General features: G+C 65.6%; 1 protein-coding gene across 2 annotated transcripts in view; it reads right to left on the bottom strand.

The window, feature by feature from the left end:
- The window catches only part of PDE2A (phosphodiesterase 2A), a 31,114-nt gene extending 19,467 nt beyond the window's left edge, over positions 1 to 11,647 (bottom strand). The window contains exon 1 of one of the 2 annotated variants that reach the window (XM_082776777.1): positions 11,492 to 11,647. In XM_082776777.1, coding sequence (XP_082632903.1) covers positions 11,492 to 11,602 — 111 coding nt within the window. In that variant the 5' untranslated portion in view covers positions 11,603 to 11,647. Of the gene's footprint in view, positions 1 to 10,617; positions 10,737 to 11,491 lie in introns of those variants that run through there. The other variant, XM_082776778.1, reaches the window with a different exon arrangement.
- Positions 11,648 to 25,803: the final 14,156 nt, after the last annotated feature.

Below are 25,803 nucleotides of genomic sequence, written 5' to 3'. Positions count from 1 at the left end.
GAAAATGGCAGGGGGTGCACGAGGGCGAGCAGCGCGAGGACGGAGAACTCCGGCTGCTCCTCGCTCACATGCCAATAAATCATCCCGGGGAAGATGAACCGGGAGGGAGGAAGGGGAGAGAGCGGGGAGGAGGGGAACCAAAGAGCTCGTACGTGCCGAGAGCTGGCGGATGCCTCCCAGGAACAGCCCCGTGCAGGAGCAGGGGGCACGGGGAGCAGCCCCGAGACGCGCGCGTGCGCCTGGCACAATTGCGCACGGCTCCCCGCTGCGCCGGGCGTCTCCAGGCCTTGGGGGGGGGCTCCGGGTGCTGGGATCCGGCGCCGGTGGGAGCTGAAGATTTGGGCTCTGGCTGTGATTCCAACAGGGCTGCATCTCCAGCCGCTCAGTAACACTGGAGACACATGCACTGTAGAATACAGCCAGGCCTCGGCCGGGTGCCGGCTGCGTGTGCCCGGCATCCCCGCTGCACCCCCCCCCCGGGGGGACGAGGCAGAGCCCGAGCGGGACCAGAACGGGTGCTGGGGGGCTGGGGGGCTTGGGGACGAGGGTCCAAAGCCATTTGTCCCCTCCCAGGAAAGCCACAGCGGTGGCACGACAGCAGGGTGACGGCGAGGTGGCAGCTGGACGCGAGCGGTGGCTGTAAAAGGGACGGGAATCCGCCCCCCGCACACCCCCCCCTGCACCATCCCGGGGTGGAAAAAAGCTGTGGGAGCTATAAAAAAACCCCAAAAGCCAGCAGAGAGCCAGGTGGGCATCCCGCTCACCCTGCTCCCAGCAGGAGGGGGGGGTCTGGGGGGGGCTTTTTTTCCCCCTTCCCAAGCCCGGGGCATCGCCGCGCTCCCCGGTGCCGCACCGCACCCCTCTGCGCCCCTGCCCCGTGCGGGGCCAGCGTTGAATTTCTTGCCATAAATAGTGCTTGTGGTGTTGGCCCCCCCTCCTGCTGTCCCCCCCCCCGGCCCCGCTGGGGCCCTGCTGTCAGCTCTGTTTATTGCCTTTGCTTAATTGCCGCGCTCGGGAGCCGGCGCAGCACGGCGCGCGCCCTCCTGGGCGCCGAGGGCTTGGCCCCCCCACACCCCGCCCTGCACAAACCTGGAGGGGGCCGTGGGGGAGTGGGGATTAACCCCTATCCCCCCCCCAAATAAATCCTTCTCCTCCTGGGGGGGTGCAGTGATGCGTGTTGGCCGGGCAGCGGATGAGAATTTTGGGGTCACCGTGCCAAATGGAGGGGACACGGATAGGGAGGGGGCTCGTCCCCCCCCCAGCTGCATCCTGCACCTTGTGCCGTGATTGGATCCCCCCCTGCACGGTTATGGGGACGGGATTTTTGTCAATAAATCCCCTTTTGTGCCCTAAGAGTGGGACAAATCACCCCAAACACCGGGGATGATACGGAGAGGCTGAGCCCCGCGGGGGGCGCCTGGCCCCATCCTGCGCCGCCTGCAGCACCCCCGTGGCAATCCCTGCTGCGTCGATGCTGCTCCCAGCCCGGGCTCCAGGCACGCAGCCCTGCCAGGGAGCTAATTAGGAGGTTAATTAAGCTGCGGGGCCTGGCAGGAGGAGGCTGTGTTGGCACAGCCCGGCGCCCTCCTGCAGCGCAATGCCCGACAGCCCGGCGGTGGCACCTCTGGGACCCACCGGGGGGGCTCAGCCCCAACCCCAGCCCCGTGCACACCGGGGCTGGGGACCAAAAACCCTTCTCTCTCGAGTACCAACGCTTCCTGGGGGGGTTAATTAACTCCGGGGAGCCGGGGGGGGGGCACCATAGAAAGCCTGGGCGTGGAGAGGTCGTGATTCCCAGCTGTCGGAGCGGGGCCTGGTGCCCTCATCTCCGAAAATGCCTCCTGCAGGGGGGGGCGAGGGGAAGGACTGATTTTTGGAGAGACAGCCCCCCCCCCCCCCCCAAGCAGCTGTGCGTGGAGGAGAAGCCGCCTGCCTGGCACGGCCGCACCTCCCCAAAGAGCCCACGAAATCATTGGGGTCCCGGCCCTGGCGTGTGTCTGTGTCCCCCCCACCCCAAAAAAACCCTTTGTAATAGTGCCAGGGTGGCAGGAACGGGGCCGTGGGGGCAGGCTGGGTGTCGGGGGGGGGGACATGGAGCTGCGGGCAGCACCTCGGGGTGCCCGTGGTAATGGGGTGATCCCACCCATGGCCCTGCAACCCCCCCTCGGCTCACCCAGCCTGGCCACAAAGGGCCCCCCCCAAATGGTACCAGCACCCCAGGAGAGCGAGGGGCAATTAAATCTCCATCAGCTCCCCTTTGGGGGCGCCAGGAGCTTTGGGGTCCGCGCCCCCTGCCCACCCCATGCCCCAGCTCCCTTTCGGCTACCACACACCCCCCCAGCAGGGCGGTGAAGCACCAGAGCTGCATCCTACCCCCCCCCCAATGTTTCTCGGCGGAGCCGGGGGGTGATTAATGAAGCCATTCATCTCGTTAGGGTAAGCAATCTGTCCGCGCCGACACAAGCCAGGGTGCAGCTACCGGGCAGGAGCTCGGCGTCGGCACCCAGTGCCAGCACCCCACATTCCTCCTGGGGGGGGGGGGAGCACCAGGCAGGTATTTAACCCCCTTTTTCTGCCCTTTCCCTGCTTTTTTTTGTAGGGCAGGGGATTTGTTGGTGACTGGGCAACGCCAAGCCAGCAGTTTTGGAGAGGCACCGCCGCGCTCTGCCCCCGTTTACCCGATGTTGTGTCCCCCCCCCCACAAGGGGTGGCAGCACCCAGCACCCTTCCCTGCATGGAAGGGGCTGGTTGGGATTCCTGGGACCACCCCTGCACCCTGCTTGCCCCATCCTGCCCAAATTTCCAGCCTCCTCCTGCCCCACGGGGATGTTTACGGCGCGCCGCGATCCCATCCCGGACACCTTCCTCTCCAGAAGGGGACGAGGGGACGAAGAAAACCACCTGGATGCAGCAGGATGAGGGTGCTTTGGGGCCTCCCAGCACCCCAAATCATTTCTGGGGGGGCTCTCGGGGCCTGCACCCTCTTTTAGGGCTCCCACTTTTAGGGACAGGGAGAGCGTCCCCGTTGTCCCCAGCCCCTCAGGTGGCCGTTCGCCCCTGGCGCAAGGATGCCACCCGGCACCACCAGCAGCCAGGGCCACGCAGGAGGCGTTTGGTCCTGGTCCCTGGTGCTGTGCTGGTGGCACACACCCTCACCAGGCTGCCCGAGCACCCATGGGTGCTGGCTCCCATGGGTGCTGGCTCCCAGGAGCTCCCCGAGCAGGGAGCCGAGGATGGGATCCCCTCCCCGTGCCGCAGCCTCCGCCGACATCCTCCCAGCGGGGCCGAGAAACCCGGAGCAAATTCAGGATTTTCCTAGCTGAATTTTTCAGCCCAGTTTTTTTTTTTTTTGGTAAAGGCCACGGGTAAATCACTCCCCGAGGGTGCCAGGAGCCGGTTGGGGTCATGGTCCCGGCAGCGGGTGGCGGAGCTCCGAGCCCCCTCAGCCCGGGAACGGGAACGCGTCCACCTGGGGACGCGAGGGAAGCGGTCTCAATTAATTTCTAAGTGGATTAGTCAGGGCTCATTAGCCCCCGCCTGAACGATCGCCCCGGGGATGCGAGCGGGCAGCCGCCGACCTCCGCTCCCCGAGACGGGGGGGGGCAAAATGGAATTAGGGCCCCGCCGAGCCCTGGCCACCTCCCCAAATTGTGCTGGGTGCCGTGGGCAGGTTTGTGCCCCCATCAGCAGCCCTACGACAGCTCCTGGAGCCAGCCTGGGAGCTGGGGGGGCTGCTGGGGGGGTGGGAGCAGGGGGGGGGGCGTGCGTTTTTGGAGAGCTGCACGAGGAAGGGGGGGGTGCGCACGGTGCTGGCTGGATTTGGGTTGTGTTTTGTGGGGCTGGAGCCTGGGGAGGGGGGAAACAGGGGCTGGGGGTGGGCATGGAGGAGGGAAAACCATGGGGAATCGGGCTGGGGGGGTCACAAGGAGCTGGGGGGGGGCACAAGGTGGCACAAAGCTGCGCCCCAGGGGTACCCGGGGGGCGTCTCCTCCCCTCCGGGACCCTCCGGCACCACACCGAGCGTCCCCTCCCTGCCAGGAACAGCACAGCCCTTTGCACCCAGCTGGCTGTCACCGCACAGGGACACGTCTGTCCCCCCCCCAGCAGCTCCGAGACCCCCCCCGGACCCCCCTTGGCCAAGCCTTGCTGCCGGCTGCCAGCCAGCGCGCGCGCCGCCCTCCCCAAGCATCCGCGGAGCAATCTGGCGGCGTTAAAAATATCCCCGAGCCGTCCTGATGCAGGCAGCTCGCCCGGCCCCCCCCAGCCTCGAGGCTGTCGAGCCCCCCCGGCCATGCTGCCCCCCCTGGGTGAGGTTAAATTTAGCCCCGGGTGCTGGTGCGGGGCACCACGAGGCCTCCCCGGCTGTGTTTTAGGATCCCTTGGGGTTGGAGCCTTGCCCTGCCCCATAGACTGCATCCACGGGGCATGGGGGGGGGGGAAATGGGGCAGGGTCCTGCTCAGGAAAGTGAGAGGAGGGAGGGAGGGACACAGATGGATGGAGAGAGGGGTGGGGGGACAGATGGAGGGGAAGGAGGGACGGGGATGGAAGGACAGATGGAGGGATGGGACAGAAGGGTGGAGGGAGAATGGGAAGGATGGATGGAGAGAGGGGGGAGGATGAAGAGAAGGACGGATGCAGAAAGGGACGGAGAGATGGAGAGAGGGCTGGAGGGAGGGATGAAGGCTAGGAGGGGCAGGAGGAGGGGATGGAGAGATGGAGGGATGGGGAAATGGATGCGTGGAGGGCTGGAGGGACAGGATGGAGGGGTAGAGAGGGACAGAGGGATGGACAAAGGGACAGAAGGACAGAGGGAGGGAAGGAAGGATGGATGGAGGGTTGGGAGGACAGAGGAATGGACGCATGGAGAGGCAGACGAAGGGAGAGGAGCTCTGCCCACCCGTCTGTCTGTCCATCCATCCCTCCCTCCCTCTGTCCGTCCATCCAGCCGTGCCTGCAGTCGCGGCCGGGCGCAGTGCTTTCGCTGGCAAATTACATTGCTTTAATCCAATCAGGCAGCAACAACCTGCAAGCCGAGGTAGCCCCTAATTACCTCATCCTTTATCTCGGGCTAATGAGTGTAAACGGGAAGGAAACACTTCTGGGATCTCTCTTACGTCCCAGATGTTATTTCGCCCGGGGTCCTGGCGCGGCAGATAGATGAGGAGCTCGGCACCGTTGGCAGGCGCTCGAAGGGCACGGAGCTGGCACTTCCCTGGGGCTTGGACCCACACCCTGTGGGATCAGGCAGCCCCTACACGGCCCACAGCCCCGCTCCACCAGCATCATACTGGGATTTGGCACAGATGGAGGAGCAATAGGGCCGTGGAGAGCCCCTGTTCCCCCGTTTGAGCCCGCTGCGCCCAACCAGCGCCTGACCCACCACCGAGCAGGCACAAAGAGCTGGCTAACAGCACCAGCCCGAGCCCTTTGCTTCTCCTTAAATAGCACTTGGAGAGGCATTTCAGGTGTTTTTGCCCGTCCCAGCTGACGAGGCTGCGATTTAATCACCGCTCAGCCCGGCCGGGAGCTGGCACGGCGGCGTGGCGCAGGGCGCAGGGCACAGGGTGGGCAACCAGGCTCACAGCCACGATTTTGTGCACGGGGGAAGGGGCACTGGGGGGGCTGAACGGGGCAGGGGGAGGCTTGCACCAGCAGCGTGCACGGGGCTGTGCACACAGCGGGTTTTGCACGGGAGGCACGCACGGGGTGGATTGTGCAAGGGGCGCGCGTGGAGCAGTGCGCACGGGGCGGTTTGCGCAGGGTGCTTTGCACAAACGGTGTGCACGGGGCCCTTTGCACCCCGGTTTCCTTTTTTTTTGTGACAGATCCAGCTGGAATCGGTCTCCCTGGGGAGCACACGGGGGTGGTGGGGCACGGCAGGGTGCTCCCCAACCATCCCCGTGCACCCCGCGTCGCGGCCAGCCCGGCCGCGGCCGCATCCCTCCACCCGCGAGGGGCCAGCCACGGCCCCGCTGATAAAAAGGGGCTGGAGTCAAGGCCGCTTCCTGTTGATGTACCATTGTCAGGCAGGACAAACGGCCCGGGGACCGCGGCCGTTGTCGTCGTCCTCCTCCTCAAGGATTTCCCGTCACCCAGAACATCGCGGCCTTCTTGGAACAACAGCCCCGCAGGGCTGGCAAAAATCCTTGCGGCTAATTAGCTGCTGATAAGAGCGGGGCTGGAAAGGGGCTCGGGATTTCTCCCGCAGCAGCAGCAGCAGCAGCAGCAGCAGCAGCAGCAGCCCGGCCAGGGAAGGGAAGGGAAGGGAAGGAAGTTGTTACTCGGGTGGTAAACAAATTGCGAGGAGCAGATAAATGGCTTGTCACAGCCCCGCGCCGCGAGAGCCGCGGTGCCGCGCGCCGGCAAAGCCCCGAATCGCCCCAAACCCGATGTTTTTCCTAAGGAAAGTGCTCGGCCACGTCTCCCCTGCGTAAATCAGGAGCCTGAGGTCACCCATGAACCCCGCACAGCCCCGCGTTTCCTGCCCCGTACCCGCTCCTGGGGGCAGCCAGGGGTTGCTCCTGGTGTAAATGGGGTGAGCGCAAGCACCGTGGGTGGAAGGGAGAGGGTGGCCCCATGGAAGGAGGTGCCGTGACACCCCGGTGTCCCCAGGAAGGGATTTGACCCCTGCCCTTGTGTTCCCAGCACGGCGAGGAGCTGCTGGCCCCACAAGGCTGCTGCAGCCATAAATAACGTGCCGGAGGATGGGGGAAAGGGGAGCGGGGCCGGCTGTGGGGCGAGGCGGTGGTGCCCTGTGCCTGATGGGCTGGGGACACGTCCAGCCCTGGTGCTGCTGGCCCTACAACTGCCCCCTCCGGCTCTCAGCACCCGGGGGATGCTGTGGCTCCCACCTCGCAGCCGCCGGGGCAGAGGGAGAGCACAACCAGCCCCTAAAACCCTCCTGCACCTCGCACCACCGGTGTCCCCAGCCCCACACGCCCTCCCCGCGGCACCCCGCAGCGAGCACAAGCTCCATCCCTCAGCACGGAGCCCTCTCCACCTCCCCACCCCGTTATTAGCAGCAGCCCTGGCCCCCAAACTCCTTGTCACCCGTGCGCCCCCGCGTTGGTGCCAGCCCTTTGTAGGGTGGCAGAGCCGGGCACGGTGCCGGCACCGCATCCTCGGGACGCGGCGTTCCTGGAAGGCTCCCCCTGGCACCCGGTCCCTTTCCTGTCCCCCACCAGCAGCCTGCGCCTCCCGGGCTGCCACCAAGAGCCTCTCCAAGACTCCCTGCTGGTGGCTGGGCTCGCCCAGAGGTCACCGTGGCGAGGAGCTGGTGGCCCCCCCGTGTTCCCAACCGGGAGCGGGGCTTTTGGCTATGAGGGTGCCCAGCGGGGAGGGCGTTGGGACAGACCCCAAAAGGAAACCTTGGGGGTGTGCACGGAGCCCCTGGGGGGATGCGGGCACACGGGCATGGAGAGGGACCCAAAAGTGGGGTCTGGGCAGCGGCGCAGGAATGAGGGGGGGGGAAATGTTCGCACGTCCCCACCCCAGCCGGCACTAATGGGATCTGCGCGGTGATTAGGGAGCTCATTTACCAGCCTCTGATTGAACTGGGGAAATTTAATTGCTGGCCATCTGCAGCCAGGGAGGAATTCGATTTGGGGCAGCTCTCCAAGCAGTACCTGGATGGTCTGGGGGGGGGCCCAGGGCCGTGCCAGCGCTGCCCAGCTCGGTGGGCACCAGGCACGGAGCTGCTTGCAATAACACCACCCTCGGGACATTGCTCTGTGTGCATGGAAAAGCTGCTCCTCCCTCCCAAAAAATCTTTTATTTTCCATATATTGAGGGGTTTGGGTTAGGGGGTCCAGCCCTGGAGGTGTCTGGCCCCATGAATTGCAGGAGTTGAATTATTCGGAGGGGGGGGAGCTGAGGCGCAGCCCAAAGTCACCCCTTAAATCCAGGCCAGGGCCGGGAGCGGAGCACGCAGCCAAAAACCCGCGGATCTGCCCCAGAAAAGCAGCCGAGCCCTGCCTGGCTCCATCCCTGCGCCCAGCGGGCTGGAGGAGGAGGAGGAGGATGGAGTGGCATCGCCTGGGTGGCATCGCAGCCCCCACCCCAAATCAGCCACCCCTGAGAGGAGGCTGCTGCCCTCCCCAGCTCCAGAGCACATTTTGGGGATGCTCACATGAAACCTGGATCCAGCCCTGTGAGCCCCCCAGGGGTCCTGAGCCCCCCCTAGGGTCGTCCCCGCTGCGGGCAGGGCCCCGTGCCATCGCCTCCGTGCTAAATATCTCAGCTCAGCTCGAAAGGGGCAAGGTCTGGGGGCAGGGAGCAGTCGCTGTGCCCGTGAGGATGATGCTGGTGCTGGCTCCAGCATGAGAAATTCCTCCCCTCCAGCAAACACCAAAAATCAAAGCCGCTGCCCCAAATCCTCCTCTCGCCCCGGTGCGCCCGGGACAGCTCCAGCCAGGCTCTGGGCTCCCCCCGCAGCCCCTGAACCCAAAACCCACCCGGAGGTGCCCAAAAACCCTGACTGTGGGCACAGCAGGACGGGGAGCCCACGGGATGTCCCCAGGAGAAGCGAGACCCACGGGGTTGGCGCAGGAGCTGACGAGAGGGTGGGTGGCAGTGACATCCCCGGGGACTTCACGCACCTCACCCCGCGGACACGGGAGATTTTGGGGAGCCACGACCCCAAACGAGCAGCACCGGGGCAGGCACCGAGGCGGCACGGGCTGATCCTGCACAGGCAGGACGAGCTTTTAAATGTGGGACCCCCTGGATGAGGACAAGCAGGGGGTGCCCAGCTCCGCTTTGGGGGTCCCGCTGTGCCCCCAAAACGGCAGGGTGGGGGCCGTGAGCGGGGCAGGGGAGGGGAGGAAGCCGTCCCCCGTCGCACGTCATGGAAAGAAGCGCCCCTGCATTGTGCGGCGCGGCCGCCGCGGCCCTTTCCTCCCCTTTATTACCCTGCTGATGTGTTTGTGTCAGCGGGAGGAAACGGCGGCCGCGCCGAGACAAACGGCTGCGCGCACACACGCATGGCCCCACGCCGCCCCCCGCCCCACAAACCCGGCCCGAACCCCCCCCCAGAACCCATCCCAATGGGGAAACTGAGGCAGGAGAGGGGTGCGCCTTAAAAATCGATGTCCCCAAGGTGGGTTGGGGTGGCCGGGGGGCGCGGGGAAGTGGCTGCCCCCTGCCCTGGAGCTGCGCCGTGCCCCCCCCCAGCCCCAGCGCGGGTGCAGCAGCAGTGGGTCAGTGCATTTTCCCCCCCCCCCGGTTGGCTTCCTGCTCGGCCAGGCTGCGAACACGTATCAATTAGGATCTGATTCATGGGCCAGTCAGCGGGTAATTGCATTGGGGCCGCTGCCTGGGAGAGGAGGCAGGGAGAGGAGGCAGCGGTGGAGACGCCGAGAGCTTGGCCGGAGCGGCCTCACCCCACCGTGGGGTGCTCGGGGTGGGGTGGGGGGGACGCACAAAGCTAAAAAAAAACCCAAAGGTGACGCAGCCCCACAGCTCCGGGCTTGGGGATGCTGGTCCCAAAGCAGCCAGCGCCACCGGTGCTGGTGACCGCGGTGATCCCAGGAGGGACGCGGTGTCCCCATGCAGGGCAGCAGAGCGGTGTCCCCCCCCTCGCCACGCACCTCCCCGTGGCCCCACTCCGGTCCCTTCACCTCGTGCTGCTGCAGCATCGCCCACCGGAGAGGCAGCTCTGCCCGTCCCGTGTGTCCCCCGGCCCCAAAACACCGAGACGGATGCGCCACAGGCAGCACCGGTTGGGTCCTGGGGGTCTGGGACCACTGGAGACCCCACACCACATCCTTTCACCCCAAAAACTATCCCGGGGGAGGAATCACCCATCCTGCCCCTGCTGGGTGACAGCTCGGATGTCCCCAAGCTCAAAACCCCGCAGCAAACCGTGCCGACCCCGGTCCCTCTCCGCCGGCCACGGGGCTGGCCGGTGCTGCTGGCCTTTCCCTCCTGGTTCCTTTCTCTCCGTCAGCAGCTTTTGGTGGCTTTGGAGCATTTTGTTTCCTGCCCCTCTTTTCGCAGGGCAAAGCCCTCTGTTCCCCTCCTCGTTCTGGCAGCAGCCAGGGAGACACCGAGCCCACGGCCCCATTGCCCGCACCCAAACCAAGGTGCCGGGTTTTGGGGTCAGGAAACCCGGCCCTGGACACTCGAGAATGGGGCAGAGGGCTCAGGGTTGGAGCAAAACCCCCCCGAGCTGCCCCAAATCTGGGTGCGTGTTCCCATCCTCCTCACCCAGGGCGCATCCTGGCCCCAAAACCTGCGTGCGAGGGAGGATTTGGGGCACGGCGCTGCCGGGGGGGCCCGACGGTGCCCCCCTGCTCCATCCTGGCACAGCCACCCCGGTGTCAGCCCCACGGTGGGCACGCTGCCTGCCCCCAGCCGGGCACCGAGCAGCCTGGGGGAGCGCAGAGCCGGGGACCCCAACCCCCCCCAAAGCTTCTCCAAGACGCACCAGACCCCAAAGCGGCACCGCAAACGCACGGGATGCCCCCCACCCCCCACCCCTTGCCCCCCAAACCCATCCCGGAGCCCAGCGACCCCCGGGACTCCCCCAAATCCTTCCCCACCCTTCTCCCCCAAGCCCGGAGCCCCCATTTCGGGGTGGGGGGTGGCCGGGCAGAGCCCCCAGACCCCGGCCTTACAGCGTCCCGGAGGGTGCCCATGGCGCGGCCCCGGTGGCGGCGGCTCCCGGCGCGGCTGCGGGAGGGCGCTGCGGGCCCGCCGGGACCGGGACCGGGACCGGGGTAGGGGCAGGGGCTGGGGCCGGGGCCGCCCCCCCCCCCCCCCCGGAGCCAGCCCATTTCCTCCGGCCCGGCAGGATCCGCACCTCCCCGCAGGAAAGGCAGAGCGGGGGGGTGCGCGCAGCCCGGCGCGTCCCCGAGCCCCTTTCGGGGTGGGGGGGGGTGGGCACCGCTGCCCCTGTGCCTGCCCGGGGGCGCGCTCCCCCCTCATGCACCCGGGAGGGGGTCGGGGATGGGGGGGTCCTTGCTGCTCCCCGGCTGGCCCCGAGCTCCGTGCCTCAGTTTCCCCACCGGGCACGACCCCCCGTGTCCCCCCCCCGGAGCGGTTCAGGACCCCAGAAGCTGCCGGGGGCGCTGGGGGTTTGGGGAGGGGGGGGGTTGAAGCCCCCTGCCCGGCCGGGTGGTGCCGTGCGGGATGCTCAGCCCCGGCACGGGGGGGTCCCTGCCCCGCATGGTCCCGACCCGGCTTTTCCAGCAGGACCCGCGGCTCCACCGCCCCCCCCCCATTAATCCTCACCCCCCCCGCTCCCCAAATCCCTGCCCGCTTTTAACACCTTCACCCCCATTATCGGGTCGGGGGGGGGGGCACGGGAAGGGGGGTCCCGGGTGGGAGAGGGGACACGGAGGGGGGGGGGGCGCACGGGGCGGGGGGTCCCGAATGGGAAGGGTGGGGAGACTGGGACGGGGGGCGCGGCTGGGAGGGGAGTTTTGGGGACCCAAGGGGACACCGAGGGGGGGGTTAAAAAGGGGGGGGGGGGGCTGTCCCCGTCCCTACCTGTAGCGCCTCGGAGCCGGGCACGGCGTCCTCCACCTTCAGGAAGACCTGCTGGCCCCGTCTGAAAAATTGAAGGAGGGCGGTGAGGAGATGCTGCAGCACCAGCACCATGCCTCCTCCTCCTCCTCCTCTTCTTCCTCCTCTTCCTCCTCCTGGCCCGGTTCGGAGCTGCACGGCACGGGCACGGCCCCGCTGCTGCGCTCCCCGCCCCCCTCCCGGGCAAGGGAGGGGGGGGTGCGCGCCCTGCGCTCCCCGCCCCGCTCCGCCCTGCGCTCCGCTCCGCTCCGCTCCGCACCTGCTGCGGGAAACGCGGGGACCGCGGGGGGGGCAAGGGGGGGGAAGGGGCATTGCCCCCACCCAAGGTGGGGGACCCCAAAAAGAGGGGGTGGGCTGCGAGCGGCGATCCCAAGGTGGGGGTGCGCCCCGGTGGGTTTGGGCACTTGGAGAGGGGTTGGGGGCACCCCCCTGTTTGTCGCCGCCCCCTTGGGATGGGGGAGGCCCCAGTCCCTGGGGGATTTTGGGGGTTGCCACCTTTAAAAGCCCTATATTGGATGAGCCACCCCCCCCTCAAAGACAGGGGACACAGACCTCCTGGAAAGGGCCCCCCCCATAGGGGTGTGGGGGCTGCTCGCCCCCAACCTCCCCCCAAAAAAAGAGGTGTGTGCCCCCCCTGTGCACTTGGTGGGAAGTTCCCCCACCCCTGGGGGGGCACTGAAATCCCAGCCAGAAGCCCCCTCCCGTTCTGGGCAGGGATGTGCCCCCCCCCCCCCCCAAAGTCCCCCAGGGCTGGGTGGCCGCGCTGCTCGGTGCCAGACCCCAAAAAGCAGAGGGAAAGGGCAATGAAAGAGGAGAAGCCCCCCCAAAAAAAACTCCCCCAGCCCCTGCCTGCACCCCTCGAGGGGCACTGGGGGCTTCGCCCCCCCTCCTCATCCTCCTCTGGCGAAGGGGCTGTGGGGTGGCCCGGCCCTCCCCAGCTCCCCAACACGGACCCCGAGCCAAATAGCAGCGACACCAAGAGCCCCCCCGCTGTGGGGTTTCCCAAATCCCAAATTCCCAGATTCCAATCACAATTCCCAGAGTCCCCTACGGAGGAATTCCCGTCCCCCTCTCTGTTCCCTGCACCAAAAGCTGAGCCCAGGCAGGCGAGGACGCAGGGACACGGGTGGGCACGGGGTGTCCACGCAGCCCCGGGGCCGAGGGCTGAGCTGTGGCTGCAGCTCTGACTTCCAGCCCGGGATGTTTGGGCACCCTGCACCCCACAAACCGCATCCTGCACCCCACACGATGCCTCCTGCACTCCACAAAATAAACCCTGCACCCCACGAGCTGCGTCCTGCGCCGCACACCCCGCACCCTGCGCCCTGCATGCTGCACCCTCCAGCCAGCTCCCTGCACGATGCATCCTACACCCCATTCCCTGCGCCCTGCTCCCTGCATGTTGTACCCTCCAATCTGCCCCCAGTTTCCAGCTCCCCATTCCCAGCTCCCAATTCCCAGCTCCCCGTTCCCAGCTCCCCGTTCCCTGTCCCCAATTCCCAGCTCCCCACTCCCTGTCCCCATTCCCAGCTGCCCATTCCCAGCTCCCATTCCCAGCTCCCCATTCCCAGTTCCCCACTCCCTGTCCCAAGTTTCCAGTTCCCCATTCCCACCTCCCCATTCCCAGCTCCCATTCCCAGTTCCCCATTCCTCTCCCCAGTTTCCAGCTCCCCATTCCCAGCTCCCCGTTCCCTGTCCCCAATTCCCAGCTCCCCATTCCCTGCTCCCCATTCCCAGTTCCCCATTCCCAGTTCCCCATTCCTGTCCCCAGTTTCCAGCTCCCCATTCCCATCTCGCCATTCCCAACTCCCCAATTCCCAGCTCCCCATTCCCATCTCCCCACTCCCTGTCCCAATTCCTTGCCCCCATTCCCATCTCCTCGCACCCCGCAGCCCCCGGGCGGTGCCGGGGGGGGGGCCCGGCGGAGCCGCAGGGCCATCTAGTGGCCAGAGCCACCCGGGCGAGCCCGGAGGACACCCACAGTGGCCCCAGGGCGCACAGGGGGCGAAGGGGCTGGGCAGGGGTTGGGGGGGACACACAACAGCTCCTGGCTCTGCCCGCAGGTTCCCAGAGCTCGGTGCTCATCCGGCAGCACCCTGGGAGCGAGGGGTGCTGCAGGGTGCTGGGTGCAGGGAGGTGGGTGCCTCACCTGGGGGTGGCACGCGGGGATGAAACCCTACACGGTGATGGCACAGGGTGCTGGCACCTCGCCTGGGGGTGGCACTTGGGGACAAAACCCTACACGGTGATGGCACAGGGTGCTGGCACCTCACCTGGGGGTGGCACACAGGGCTGAAACCCTACACGGTGATGGCACCCTACACAGTGATGGCACACGGTGATGGCACACGGTGGTGGCACCTCACCCCGAGCGATGTTATCCATCTGGGCTCAGCTCCTCGCCCCCTCAGGGACCCCAGAAGCTTTTTTTTCCTCTCTCCAGGGCCTTGGCCTCGCATCAAAGCCCCGTGGGCAGCGGGCGGCCTCGCCCCCGCGCCCCCCTGCCCGCCCCACAGCCTCCTTGGCACCCTCAGATCTGCTCAAATCCCCGCTGCGGATTTTCGGCCTCGGGTTTTTGTTCTCCTCCCGCTGCTCGGCGGATGAAAAGGAGAGAGGGCGAGAGGTCAGACGCTGGCGAGCTCCTCAGCCCTCCCAGCCTGCGGAGGAACCCTTCGGGGAGGTTTTTTTCCTCCCCTCCTGCCTCAGTTTCCCCACGCCAGCAGCCGGGAGCCTCCCAGCTCCGGTGCCGGAGGCTGTGGGCTCGATCCCCGCGGCTCGCAGCCCGCAGCGAGGGTGTGTTTCTATGGCAATGGGGATAAGTGCCGCCGAGATGCCAGCTCCTGCTTGGAGACAGACGCTGCAAACAGCTCTGGAGCCGCAGACCTGGCTGCTGACAGCCCCGGAGCCTGAGGGCGAGCACCCCTGCGCCGGGCAGGATGGGACCCCCCAGCTCCACCTCGTCCCTAAGGGTTGGTGCTGCTGGAGGAAATGTCCCAACCCAAAGGGTTTTTGGAGAGGGTGCAGCACGCACCTGGATGGGACGTTTGGCACCTGGGGCTGTGCACCAGCCCTGTCCTGTCCCCGTTGTCACAGCCCTCCCTGCACAAATGGGGCCAACCCAGCGGCAGCGCACGGCTGCGGGGGTTTGGGGTGGGAAGCGGCGAGTCCCAGCGCCAGGCTGTGCACATCCCCGTGCAAAAGGGGTGGAAAAACACCCAAAAAAAACAACCCCAGGGCTGAAAACCCCGCTCACCCTGCCGGGCAAAAGGGTGGTGGGATGCTGAGCCGCTGGGTTAGCTCCGGGACCCCTGGGGTTGGGGGAAAAGGACAGAACCGGGGCCGGGGGCTGCTCCTGGTGAGTCACCCCGGGGCTGTGCTATAATTAGAGATCCCAGCAAGGCAAGGAGTGAGGAGATTCGTCAGCTGCTGGCCTTAATGAAGCAGGCAGCAGCAGGGCACCGGCACAGCCACGGCGTGGCACCCCGGCGGGGCTGGGGGAGGCAGCTGGGGGGGGGGGGGGGTGAGGGCTATTTCCAGCTCCAAGCACCAGGGACGCTGGGGCTGGATGCTCACCCCACTCGGTTCTGCCCCACAGCCAGCCCACGGGGCAGCAGCTCACTGTGGGGCAGCCGATGTGCCCCACACCCTGCCCAGGCCCCCACGGGACCCCCAGCGTCACCACGGGACCCTCGGCACCCCCAGGTCCCCACGGCGCAGCCCCGCGGTCCCCAACTCCGGGGACACCACGCTGAGGGGACCGAGCATCCTCTCAGCCCACGGGCTCTGCTCAGCCTGGACACATCCTGCCCGCTCAGATTCAGGTCCTGTGCCCCGTGCACGCAGCAAATATCCCATGGGGACAGCAGCCGGGGGCCCGATTGTCCCCGGGATGAGCCGGGTGCACGGCAGGGGCCGTGCCAAGCAAGGCACGAGGTCACTCATGCAGGACACGGGCCTGGCACAGCTGCCCTGGGGACAGAGGGACCATTGCTGGGGCCACACAAGGGCGCAGTGTGGGCTGGCCCCAGCCCCCTTGGCCACCCTACAACGTGGGGAGCGGGGCTGCGGGACCGCAGGTGCGCCCGGGCTGCTTGCAGGGAAGCAGCGCCTTAATGCCACGGGGGCTCGTTAAGGACCCGGTGCAATTAGCAGCAGAGGGAGATGGCAGAAGGGGATGTGGCAGCGCCGTGCCCCTGTCCCAGGGAGCTTTGGGGAGTAAATCCAGGCAGAGTGCTTCCCGGCGCATTTTGGTGTGTTTTTCCCTGCTCCCAGCCGATCGATCAGCCGGGCCCCCGCCGTCTTCAGGGACTCAGCGGGGCTGGAAACCCGCCAGGCATCGACAGGCAGCTCCAGCCAGAGGGTATTTAATTGCATGGGAGGGAGCAAAGTTCGCTGGGCTGGGAAATATTAACCCTTACGCGGCACCAAGGCGCTGCTCCTGCCCGGGGGGGACCCCTCGGGGCTCGGGACCCGCGTCCGGGCACTTCCATCACACAGGCACCGAAGCTGAGTGAGTTTTGAGGGCTAAGAAGCAACACCGAGCCCAAGGAGCAGCCCTACAACGCGTTTCACCCCACAGCCAGCCCCTCTTGCAGGTCGCGTTTAGGGAAAACCTCCCCCAAGGCTGCGCCCCCGGCTGCCACTGGGCACACTGGGGGCACTGGGGGCACTGGGTGCCACGCACGGGGCTGGGGCAGGGGGAGCGTGGCCGGCACGTGCTGTGCTGGTGGGGCTGCAAAGCGTGGTGGAGCAGCACAGCCCCGTTGACCCTACAGAGGTGCTGAGCCTCAGCACGGCCTCATTAACCCGGGGGGGCCCCGCTGGGGGCACGCACGCGGCAGGCACCGAGGCACGGCGGGCACGGGGACAGCGCGCACGTGGCCGGGGTGAGCCAAGGGGTGAGAAGTGCCCTCGGGGAGGCAGGAGGGATGCAGCAAGGATCAGGACGCCCTCCTTGCATCACTAGGGTGTGTGGCAGGGGGTGGGGGAGACCCCAGCCCTGCTGCCCCTCCCCGGCGGCGCATCCCCTGCTCGGGGTTTTGGCACGGCCACAAATCAGAGCCGCGTTCGCTGCTCGTGGAGGAAGGAGGTGACGCTCCTCTTCCTCAGCCTGTATTGATAAATGTGCCTGGCAGCCTGGCAGCAGATGCTCCAGGGTGCTCTGCTCTGCTTTTTGGGGTCAGAAAGGACAAATTTGGCCCCGCTACATGGCTGCGGGGTGCAGGAGGGCTGCCCGCGGGGAGCGCGCGAGCAGGCGCGAGGAAGACCCACGGCAGGGCAGGGAGGAAGAGCGGGGCAGGAACCCAGTGCCAGGGCCGTGCCGTGCGTGCACACGTGTGCGTGCAGAGCCGTGAGCTTGTGTGCTACCCGTGGGCTTGCACATCCGTGTGGGTGCACGTCGGGGGGCGTGCTCGCTCGGGGGGCACGTGCGCACTGATGCGTGGGGGTGTGCATGCACGGGGGGGGAGGAATGTGTGCGCGTGGGAGGGTGAGGGGGCGAATATTTGTGTGCACTGGGTCTGGGTCTGTGTGTGCACCCCGCACAGCCTCCTATTTGCCCCCCCCCGTGCACCCCTGCACCCCTCTGCCTGCCCCCGTGCCGCCCCGTGGGGGCTCAGCACCACGCTGACCCCCTCCGGCTGCATCCTGCACCGGGCTCCGTCATCACCAGTAGGGGCTGGGGGCAGTTGCAATGGGGCAGGACCCTGGGTTCACCCCTTTTCTGCCCCACTGGGCACAAACCCAGAGCCAGGAGGGGACATCCCGGTGCCCTGCCCCGTGCCAGGAGCCGCCATGCCCCCAAAACACCGGTGGCACCTCCGGGGGGGGCGCAGGCACGGGTTTGTTGTCCCCGTTGCTGCTGTTACTGCTGTCTCCGTGCTCTTAGCTGGAAAAGGAAGGGCCCGGCGATGAATAAGTGATGAAGCTCTGCCAGGATCTCTATGGAGACCGCTGGGAGCCGGCGGCGCGGGCAGCGGGGGGGACGCTGCAGCCCCCCTGCCCCAAAACACCGTGTCCTGCACGCAGGGACCCGGGCACGCGCCTGCTGCGGGCTGAAAGGGATGAGGGACAGGTGACAACCACGGGGACAGCGAGGGACAGCGCGTGCCCGGAGGGACAGCACGCATCTGGAGGAACGTGTGCCTGGGGGGGGACACGCTGGGGGACAGCAGGCACCCCGAGGGACAGGAGGAGCCCGCGGGGACAGCACATCTGGGGACAGCGGGTGCCGTAAGGCGCAGCGCGTCTCGAGGGGCAGCTGGTGACCGAAGGGACAGCGCGTGTCTCAAAGTGGGGGGGGGAGCTGGACGTGTCCAGAGGGACAGCTTGTGTTTTGGGGACAGCGTGTGCCTGAGAGAGCAGGGATCCGGAGAGACAGAGTGTGCCTCGAGGGACAGCACGTGGCTGGGGGACAGCAGGCACTCGGGGGACGGCACGTGCCTGGGGACAGCGTGTGGCCATCCCCACCGCGTCCCTCCAGAGCTCCCACGGTGACAGCAGGGCAGGTGACATCCCCACATGGATCCTAGCTCTGTGATGCCACCCCGTCCTCACCGCTCGGCGCGCCCCAGCCCACTCCCACGCGGGGACACGGGGTGTCCCCACGCTGTCACCCCGAGGACGCGCAGCCCCCGGGGTCCCCGGAGGTCTCCAAACCAACCTCGGCCACGGCTTGGCCTCACCTCCACGGCCACATCCCCGCTTTTGGGACATCCCCACCCCTTGGGGACCGCAGGGACGGGGAACACCGCCGGGCAGCCCCTTCGGCTTTGTTCGGTTTTGCCTTATCGGGAGACTTTTCCCCCATTTTTTTATTGCTGTAGATTTCCCTTCTGCCCCATTACAGCCGAAAAACAAACGAGGACAGTGCCCGTCCAGAGGTACTTACACAACTCGTTAGCGCCTTAATGACTGCGCCAGCAGCCGCTGCAGGTGGCCGGGCAGCAATAAGGAAAGACCCCGGGAGCGCTCCGGGCGTGCCGAGGACGTTCGTTTGGTGCCGGATTAATTAAAAGAGTAACAGGCAACATCAGCAGGCAGCGGGACGAGTTGTGCCTCGCTCTGCTCCGTGCTGGCCGGGCTGCGGCTGCAAGAGGGGATTTGTGCCACCCGGTGCCACCCAGACCCAAGGGGACAATGGAGGTGAGGGGTCACTGCTGGCACCAGGAGAGCTCCCACGCACGGCTGTGGGATTTGGGGGGCTCAAGGCAGACCTGATCTGTAAATCCCCGGAGTATGGGGTGCTCCGAGGATGTCCCCGGGGTGCTCTGAGCCTGATCTGGGGGTGCCCCGCGCCCCTTGCAGCCCCCCCAGCCCGGTGCATTGCTGGAGCAGCTCCGTGCCCGTGTCCTGCAGCGGCTCACACACCAGTTTTGGCTGTCGTGCCCTTTTCCAAAAAGCCCCTAATTCCACCTTTAAACCCAAGGAGGAGCACCTCAAAAACGGGGCACAAGAGGACCCCAGCCCCTTTGGGTGCCTTCCTCCAGGGCGAAATCTCCTCCTCCTCCTCGGTGCAGCAGGGCACGAGGATGCTGCACGCAGGCCAAGGGGCAGCAAAGGGGCGGTGGGGGCTCTCAGGGACCCCCCTTATCCATGGGTGACCCCCAGCTTTGTCTCCTGCCCTGGTGTCCCCAGGGATCTCCCCTAAGGGACACGCTCGGCTGGCGTCCCCTGTCCCCAGCTGGGCGCCCGCTGCCACCCTGGCACCTGCCCGCTCCAATTCCCCTCGTTATCTCTCCTTCGTTAACGACGCCTTCGCTCGCCAATTTAACCTGGATTAAAACTGGATCGTTTCTCCCTCTCTCTCTCTCTTTTTTTTTAATCCTCCAATTAATTCGTTCGTCGCTTCCATTTCCAAATTAATCCATCAGGCTCTCCGGGCAGGGAGCGGCGCGCCGGGGCTCGGCGAGGGGCTCGTGGACAACCAGCCCCAAGGGAACAGTTTAGGGGGGGGCACAAATTGGGGTCCCCCCGGCCCCATCACGGCCACCACGGGGCAAAACCCCCATGGGGGGGGCAGCGACAGCCCTGGCCCAGGCGAGGGGAGGGGGCAGCCAGTGCCCCCCGGCACCCCCGCGGGGTTACCGCAGGGTACAGGGCGTTGGGGCTAAAAATATGCAGTGACTTTCTCTGCATTTGCTCTAATGACTCATTCTTTTTTTTAAGTAATTTATTGCTCGTTACATAATCACTTTCATTTTCAGCTGGAGAAAAATGGATTTTTTCTTTTTCTTCCCTTTTTTTTTTTATTTTTTTTTAATTTATTTTTTTTTTTTTTTATTTCGACGCAAAGGGCACTTAGCGAAGCCTGCAGCCGCCCGGTAATTAGCTGCTTCCCCAGCCCTTCGGTAATTAGCTGCTTTCCCAGCCCTTCGCCAGATGATGCCGGGGCTCGTTTCCCTTCGGCTCGGTCCCGAAGGGGCTGGGTTCCCCCTGCCACCTCCTCGTGCATCTTTTTTGGGGTCCCCAGGGTGATGAAGGAGCAAAGCCAGTGCTACGACCCAGTAAACCCAGTGCTATGGCCCAGTAAACCCAGTGCTATGTCCCAGTAGAACCAGTACAGTGCCCCAGGAAACCCAGTGTCACGTCCCAGTATGCCCAGTGCGGTGTCTCATCCAGCCCAGTGCCGTGTCCCAACAAACCCGGTGCCATGCCCCATCCAGCCCAGTGCTATGTCCCAGTAAAACCAGTGCCGTGTCCCAGTAAGACTGGGACAGCATCCCAGCAAAGCCAGTGCTGTGTCCCAGTACATCCAATGCCATGCCCTAGTGCCACATCCCAGCAAACCCAGTGCCATGTCCCAGCAAACCCAGTACAGTGCCCCAACAAACCCAGTACAGTGCCCCAACAAACCCAGTGCCATGTCCCAGCAAACCCAGTGCCATGTCCCAGCAAACCCAGTACAGTGCCCCAACAAACCCAGTACAGCGCCCCAGCAAAACCAGTGCCATGTCCCAGCAAACCCAGTAGTGTCCCAGCAAACCCAGTACAGTGTCCCAGCAAACCCAGCGCCATGTCCCAGTAAACCCAGTACAGTGCCCCAGCAAAACCAGTGCCATGTCCCAGCAAAACCAGTGCCATGTCCCAGTAAACCCAGTGCCATGTCCCAGCAAACCCAGTAGTGTCCCAGCAAACCCAGTACAGCGCCCCAGCAAAACCAGTGCCATGTCCCAGCAAACCCAGTACAGTGCCCCAGCAAACCCAGTGCCATGTCCCAGTAAACCCAGTGCCCTATCTCAGCAAACCCAGTGCCAAATCCCAGCAAATCCAGGGGGGTCCGGGCACCAGCCTCCCCCCCCCATCCTGGTGGGGCCGGGGGTGGCCCCGCTCCCCTCTGCTCTGCTCTCCGAGCTGCCGGCGAGGAATCACTCCGCCAAATGTTTTATTTGTGCAGAAACGCAATTATGCTAATTAAGGCACATCTGTAATTACAGCACTTAGCGGCCCGCAAGTACACAAGCTTCCAGCGATCTGGAAGCCCGGAGGGCTGCACGTGTCCCCTGCAAGGCGAAGCCTCGTCCCCCTGCCACCGAGCTCAGCGGTGGCTTTGGTGACAGTGGTGACCCTGGCACTGGGTGGAGGGGCGCAGGAGCGAGCTGGGGTCACTGGAGAGGGTGCTGGGGGTGGTCCTGAGGGGTGCGTCCCTGCACAGCACGTCCCATATCCATGTCCTCTGTCCCATTTCCATGTCCCACGTGCCCTGTCCCGTGTCCCAAGCCCCCAGCAGCTGCATTCCCTCCTGCCGTGGATGCGAGAGGTCCCTGGCGCTCCGTGGCTCATCCTGCCCGGCCCCAAAGCAGCGGCAGAAAATCGCCAGTTTCCTGCAGGCAGCGAGCCCCAAAACGAAGGATTTCACGTGGAAATGCAGGGCACGGAGTGCGCGTTGGGGGCTGTGGGGACGCCGGGTGCCCTGCGCCCTGAGTGCAAGCATGGCACCGGGACGGAGCGCGGAGCCACCGCGCAGCTCGGGGGGGGGTTTAATTTGGAGCCGAGCTTGGCTGTGGGTAATTGCAGCATGAATATTAATGGGCAGGTGCTGCAGGATGCTGCCGGGCCCCGGCGGCAGCTGGCAGGAGCGTGGGAGGGGAGGGGAAAGGTGGCACCCCCGGGCTTCCCGGTGCGCTCTGTTTGCTCAGCAAACGCCTCGAGTGCCGCCGCTCCGGCTGGGCGCGCTGAGCGGTGTTTGCACGGCGGGCACGCTTCCTCGGTGCCGTCCCAGCAGCGTCGCACGCCCACGGAGCAGCTGCGGAGCGGGCACGCATCCGGCACTCCAAGGAGCACCAGGAATGTGGCCCGGCCCCATCCCCAAACCGCCAAGTTCCCAGCGCGGCACACCTCGGAGATGCGCAGGGTTGGGTTGATGGGGGGAGCCCCCAAATCCCATGGGATGTCCCCAAAGGGGGGATGCTGGAAATGCAGAGCTCTCCCCGCCGGGAGCAGAGCAGGGGCAGCAGCACCCCGAGGATCCGAGCAGAGCGCCAGGGCGCTGACACCGAGATCCTCGGCAGCAGGCAGGAGGCGCGGCGGGGCGGGGAGGAAACGCTTCGGTTACCCCCGGCTCTCCTGGGAGTTGTCCTTGAATAAAGGCAGCCTTGCAGACTTTGCCAACTCATCATTCAATTAGGAGGTTTAGTTGATAACCGGGGAAAAAAAAAAAGAAAAAAAGAAAAAAAAAAAAAAAAAGAAAAAGAAAAGAGGAGCTGGAGGTGGCTTTTCCTTCTGCCTCCTCTCCCTTCTCAGCGCCGCTCTGGCCCTGCACTTTTGCTTCCCCTGCAGCGGGTCTGAGCCCCCAGTTTTCCCATTCCAATCCCAATTCGATTCCCATTCCCCCAGTCTTTCCATCCCAATGCCAGCAGGATCCCGGTGCTTTTTGGGGAGGAGCAGGAGCCCCATGTCCTGTCTGCCCCCTGCCCGCCCCGTGTCCACCTCCCCTGGTGCCCGAATCCTCCCGGCAGCCCCACGCAGCGACTTCACCTGAAGCCTCCACGTGCTCCTACGATGCACATGGGGCTGATTAGCCCCGAAATTAGCCCCGAAATTAGCCCCATCCCAACGACAATGAAATAAAAGCACCAGACCCCGGAGGAGGAAACGCTCGGTGCAAGCACAAAATATTCCTGTTAGCCGGGGGCAGCCGGGTATGGGGACCATGGGGAAGGGGAAGGACACGGCTAAAAGTCTCCCGTGCCTCTGAGGCTTGTGAAAACGAGAGCTGCTTCAGCTGACACCCGCGTGCTGAAAAGCAGCATCTCGCTGAGCTGAGCCCAGGCTTTTTAATTTGCAAAGTCGCCGCTTTTCCTGGGAGGGGGCCGCGGGGGCCGGGGCTGGAGCCACCTCCCAGCAGCAGCCACGGCTCGACCAGGAGCAGGGACACGAGAAATGGGGCTGGGGTGGGCAGCGGTGGCAAAAAAACATCAGGGAAGGGGCTGGCGAGTGCACACGGGTGTGTTTGTGTGCGTGTCCCCTTGTGCACATGTGTGTGCCACCTCCATCTCCCCAGAGCCCTGCTGCAAGCGCCGCACGCGACCCTCTTCGTGCCACCAGCGCCGAGCTCCTCCGGGCTTGCTGCCACCCCCACCGGGCGTGCAGGGGGCACGAAGCCCCCCCGCCAAGCCCTACAGACCCGGAGCAGGGGGTGCTGGGTGCCTGCAGTGAGCAGCGCAGCCGCGATGCCCGGAGGCTGAGATCTTGGCCTTAATTCGTGGCGCGGCGGCTGCCGTCTGCGCGAGCCTGCGGTGCGGCGAGGAGACATCTCCCTGCGTCGCTGTCTGCTGGGGGCAGGCTCCGGGGGGGTGCTGGGGGGTGCTGGGGGCAGCGGTGGGGTGCTGGGGGCAGCTGGCCCCAGCCCCGTGGCTGGTCCTGCTTTGGGGACACCGGCCCTGCAGGGGATGTGAAGGTCAGGGGGCAGCTTGGCCGTGGAGAGGAGATGCTGTGAGCCCTCAGGGACGTGCCCAAAGCCCCCCCAGAGCCCCCGGCACCATCCCTTCGTCCACAAACCCCACTCAGCAGGCTCCAACCCAAGGCAGGACCACTTCTCCTGCCCCTGCCGTGCACCAGCAGACCTCAGAGCGCAGGAGGGCTGGGAGGGAGCTGCCCCCTGCCCACGCTGCGTGGCCAGCCCCCGCCGCCGCCGCTCCCCGCGGGCTGAGCTCCAGCTCCAGCACCCCGCTCCCCAGCTCCCAGGCACGGCGACGCATGAGCAAGGCTGACTTTGCACTTCTTTGGGAGCTGCAGGCTCCCCAGCCCACGGACCTGCTGTCACAGCACCGTGCCAGCTCGCCGGGGAAGGGTCCCCAGCAGCGCCGTGCGCCCCGCGGGGCTGCCAGGACCCCACCTCCACGCGGCCCCTCCGCGCTCACCCCAGCTTCCCACGCCACCCACGGGGGCAGAGACCCCTTTCTCCTCCCCACGGCCCCATTTTGGAGGGGCTGGCTCAGCCCCCGAGCTGTGGGGCAGGCGGGGAGCCCCCCGTTTGGGCGCGGAGAGCAGGGCTCGGCCCCTGCGCCCTCAGCAGCTGCGGGTGGCTGTGGCCATCTCTGCAGCACAGCCACGATTCGGGCAGAGAAAACCAGCACCCAAAGGGGCCTCGTGTTTATTTTGGGGGATGCTCGACCTGCAGCAGGCAGCTGGTAAAAAAATAAAAATAAAAAAAATATAAAATAAATAGGATTCAAATGTTGCAGTGCTCGGCTCCAGGAGCCCGAGCCTCTGACAAAGCAGAGCGCTGGAGGTAAGCAGGGGAAATAAAAGAGCAAGAATCGAATTAGGAAAGGTCACGCTGCTCCTCCACGGCGAGCCCTCCCCACGAAAACGGGCACCTCCAGCCCTGGAGCCAGGCTCTGCCCTCGCTGCCTTCCCTTCCCCTCTCCAGACACCGTGGGCTCGCCCTCCTCACCGGGCTCAAACAGCCCCCAAAGTTTTGGGTGCTTCCCCCACCAGCTTTTCCTGGCTCTGCGTCAACCCCGAGCAGCTCAGTGCCCCGATGTCCCTCCCGATCAGAAGCCCGAGGTGTCCCCAAACGATGCTTCAATCCCTGGGGTGCCCGAGCTCCGTGGGAGCCTCCATCACCCGGCCAGACCCAGCCCAGCAGAGCGCACCCAGCTCATGGGCAGAGATTTTGTGCCCGGGGCAGCTGATAACAAAACCCTCAGGGCACTCGGCTCGAGCCAGATTAAAGATCCCAGTGCTCTCCAGGGCTCCGTGCGCTCGGATCCAGCCTCGGGCTCACCCAGTTGGGCGGCATCCAGGCCGGGAAGGGCTCAGGTCCCGGGGAGCAGCTCCCCGAGAGGCTGTGGGTCACAGCACCGTGTCCCCCTCTGTGCAACGGGGTGGGCTGTGGGGAGCCCTGCCTGTGAGGAGGGGTCTGCACGGAGTTTTTCCATGGGGAGAAACGGGCATGGGTTGTGTCCCGCTGGTTCTGGCTCTGCGGGAGGCGGAGGAGCGGCAGCACCGGGGTGCAGCAACCCCAAACTGCAGCTCCCTGCCCCATCCCTGAATTGTGCTGGCCCTAAAGCCGGGACAGCGAGGTGCTTGGGGAGCTGCTCATGCAGACGGGGAGGTTTTTGGGGCCAGGTTGTCACCACCTCGCAGCAGCTTCCCTCCTGCTGCACGGCCACGGGCGCGCTGGGGCGAGAGGGCGCGCGGGCGACTTTGCCCTGCACCAGCTCAAGGGAAGAAAGGGGGGGGGGAAAAAAGCCCTGAAACAGGCTTAGCCTTTGAAATGCTCATTATAAATAGCTCCTCACTGTCTTCTGAGTCACCCAGCTGAAACGTGCAAGCTAATAACTAGCTGGGAAGGGGCTGGCTGGCTCAGGGAAGCGATCAGAAGCCAGGGGAGGCTTTCTGGCTCGGGCTTCGCTTCCAGGCTGCTGCCGGAGCTGCTGTTTGCTTTTTTGCCTTCTCAGGTGCCTTTGCCCTCCCCTGTTTCTGGCAAAAGAAGGGGTTTGGTGGCCCTGAGGTGCTCTGCAAAGCCACCCTTAGCACCCTAAGATACCGGTGCCAGGCTGATGGGTCCTGGTCCCGAACCAAAGAGCCAAACCGCAGGTGGTAACAGTCCCTGCAGGAGATGAATCTGTCCAAAACCACCTCCTTTTTCTACTCCATTTGTTCAGGAAAACACAAATTGCCACGCACTCAGAGGGCCTGAGCCCACCCAAAGCCCTGCCTGCACAGGGAAGCTTTGCAGCCTTCCCACCCCACGATTTTCCCAAACTGGCCTTGGAGGCAGAGCCCGTGGGGGCTTCAGGAGCTGGGTTTCAGTGAGAAACCCCCCCCAG

Source organism: Aythya marila, assembly GCF_965140915.1.
Source record: "Aythya marila genome assembly, chromosome: 1".
In the NCBI taxonomy this organism is placed as follows: domain Eukaryota; kingdom Metazoa; phylum Chordata; class Aves; order Anseriformes; family Anatidae; genus Aythya; species Aythya marila.
Note: the sequence above shows the minus strand (reverse complement) of the source record. Positions and strands in the feature narration are given on the sequence as shown.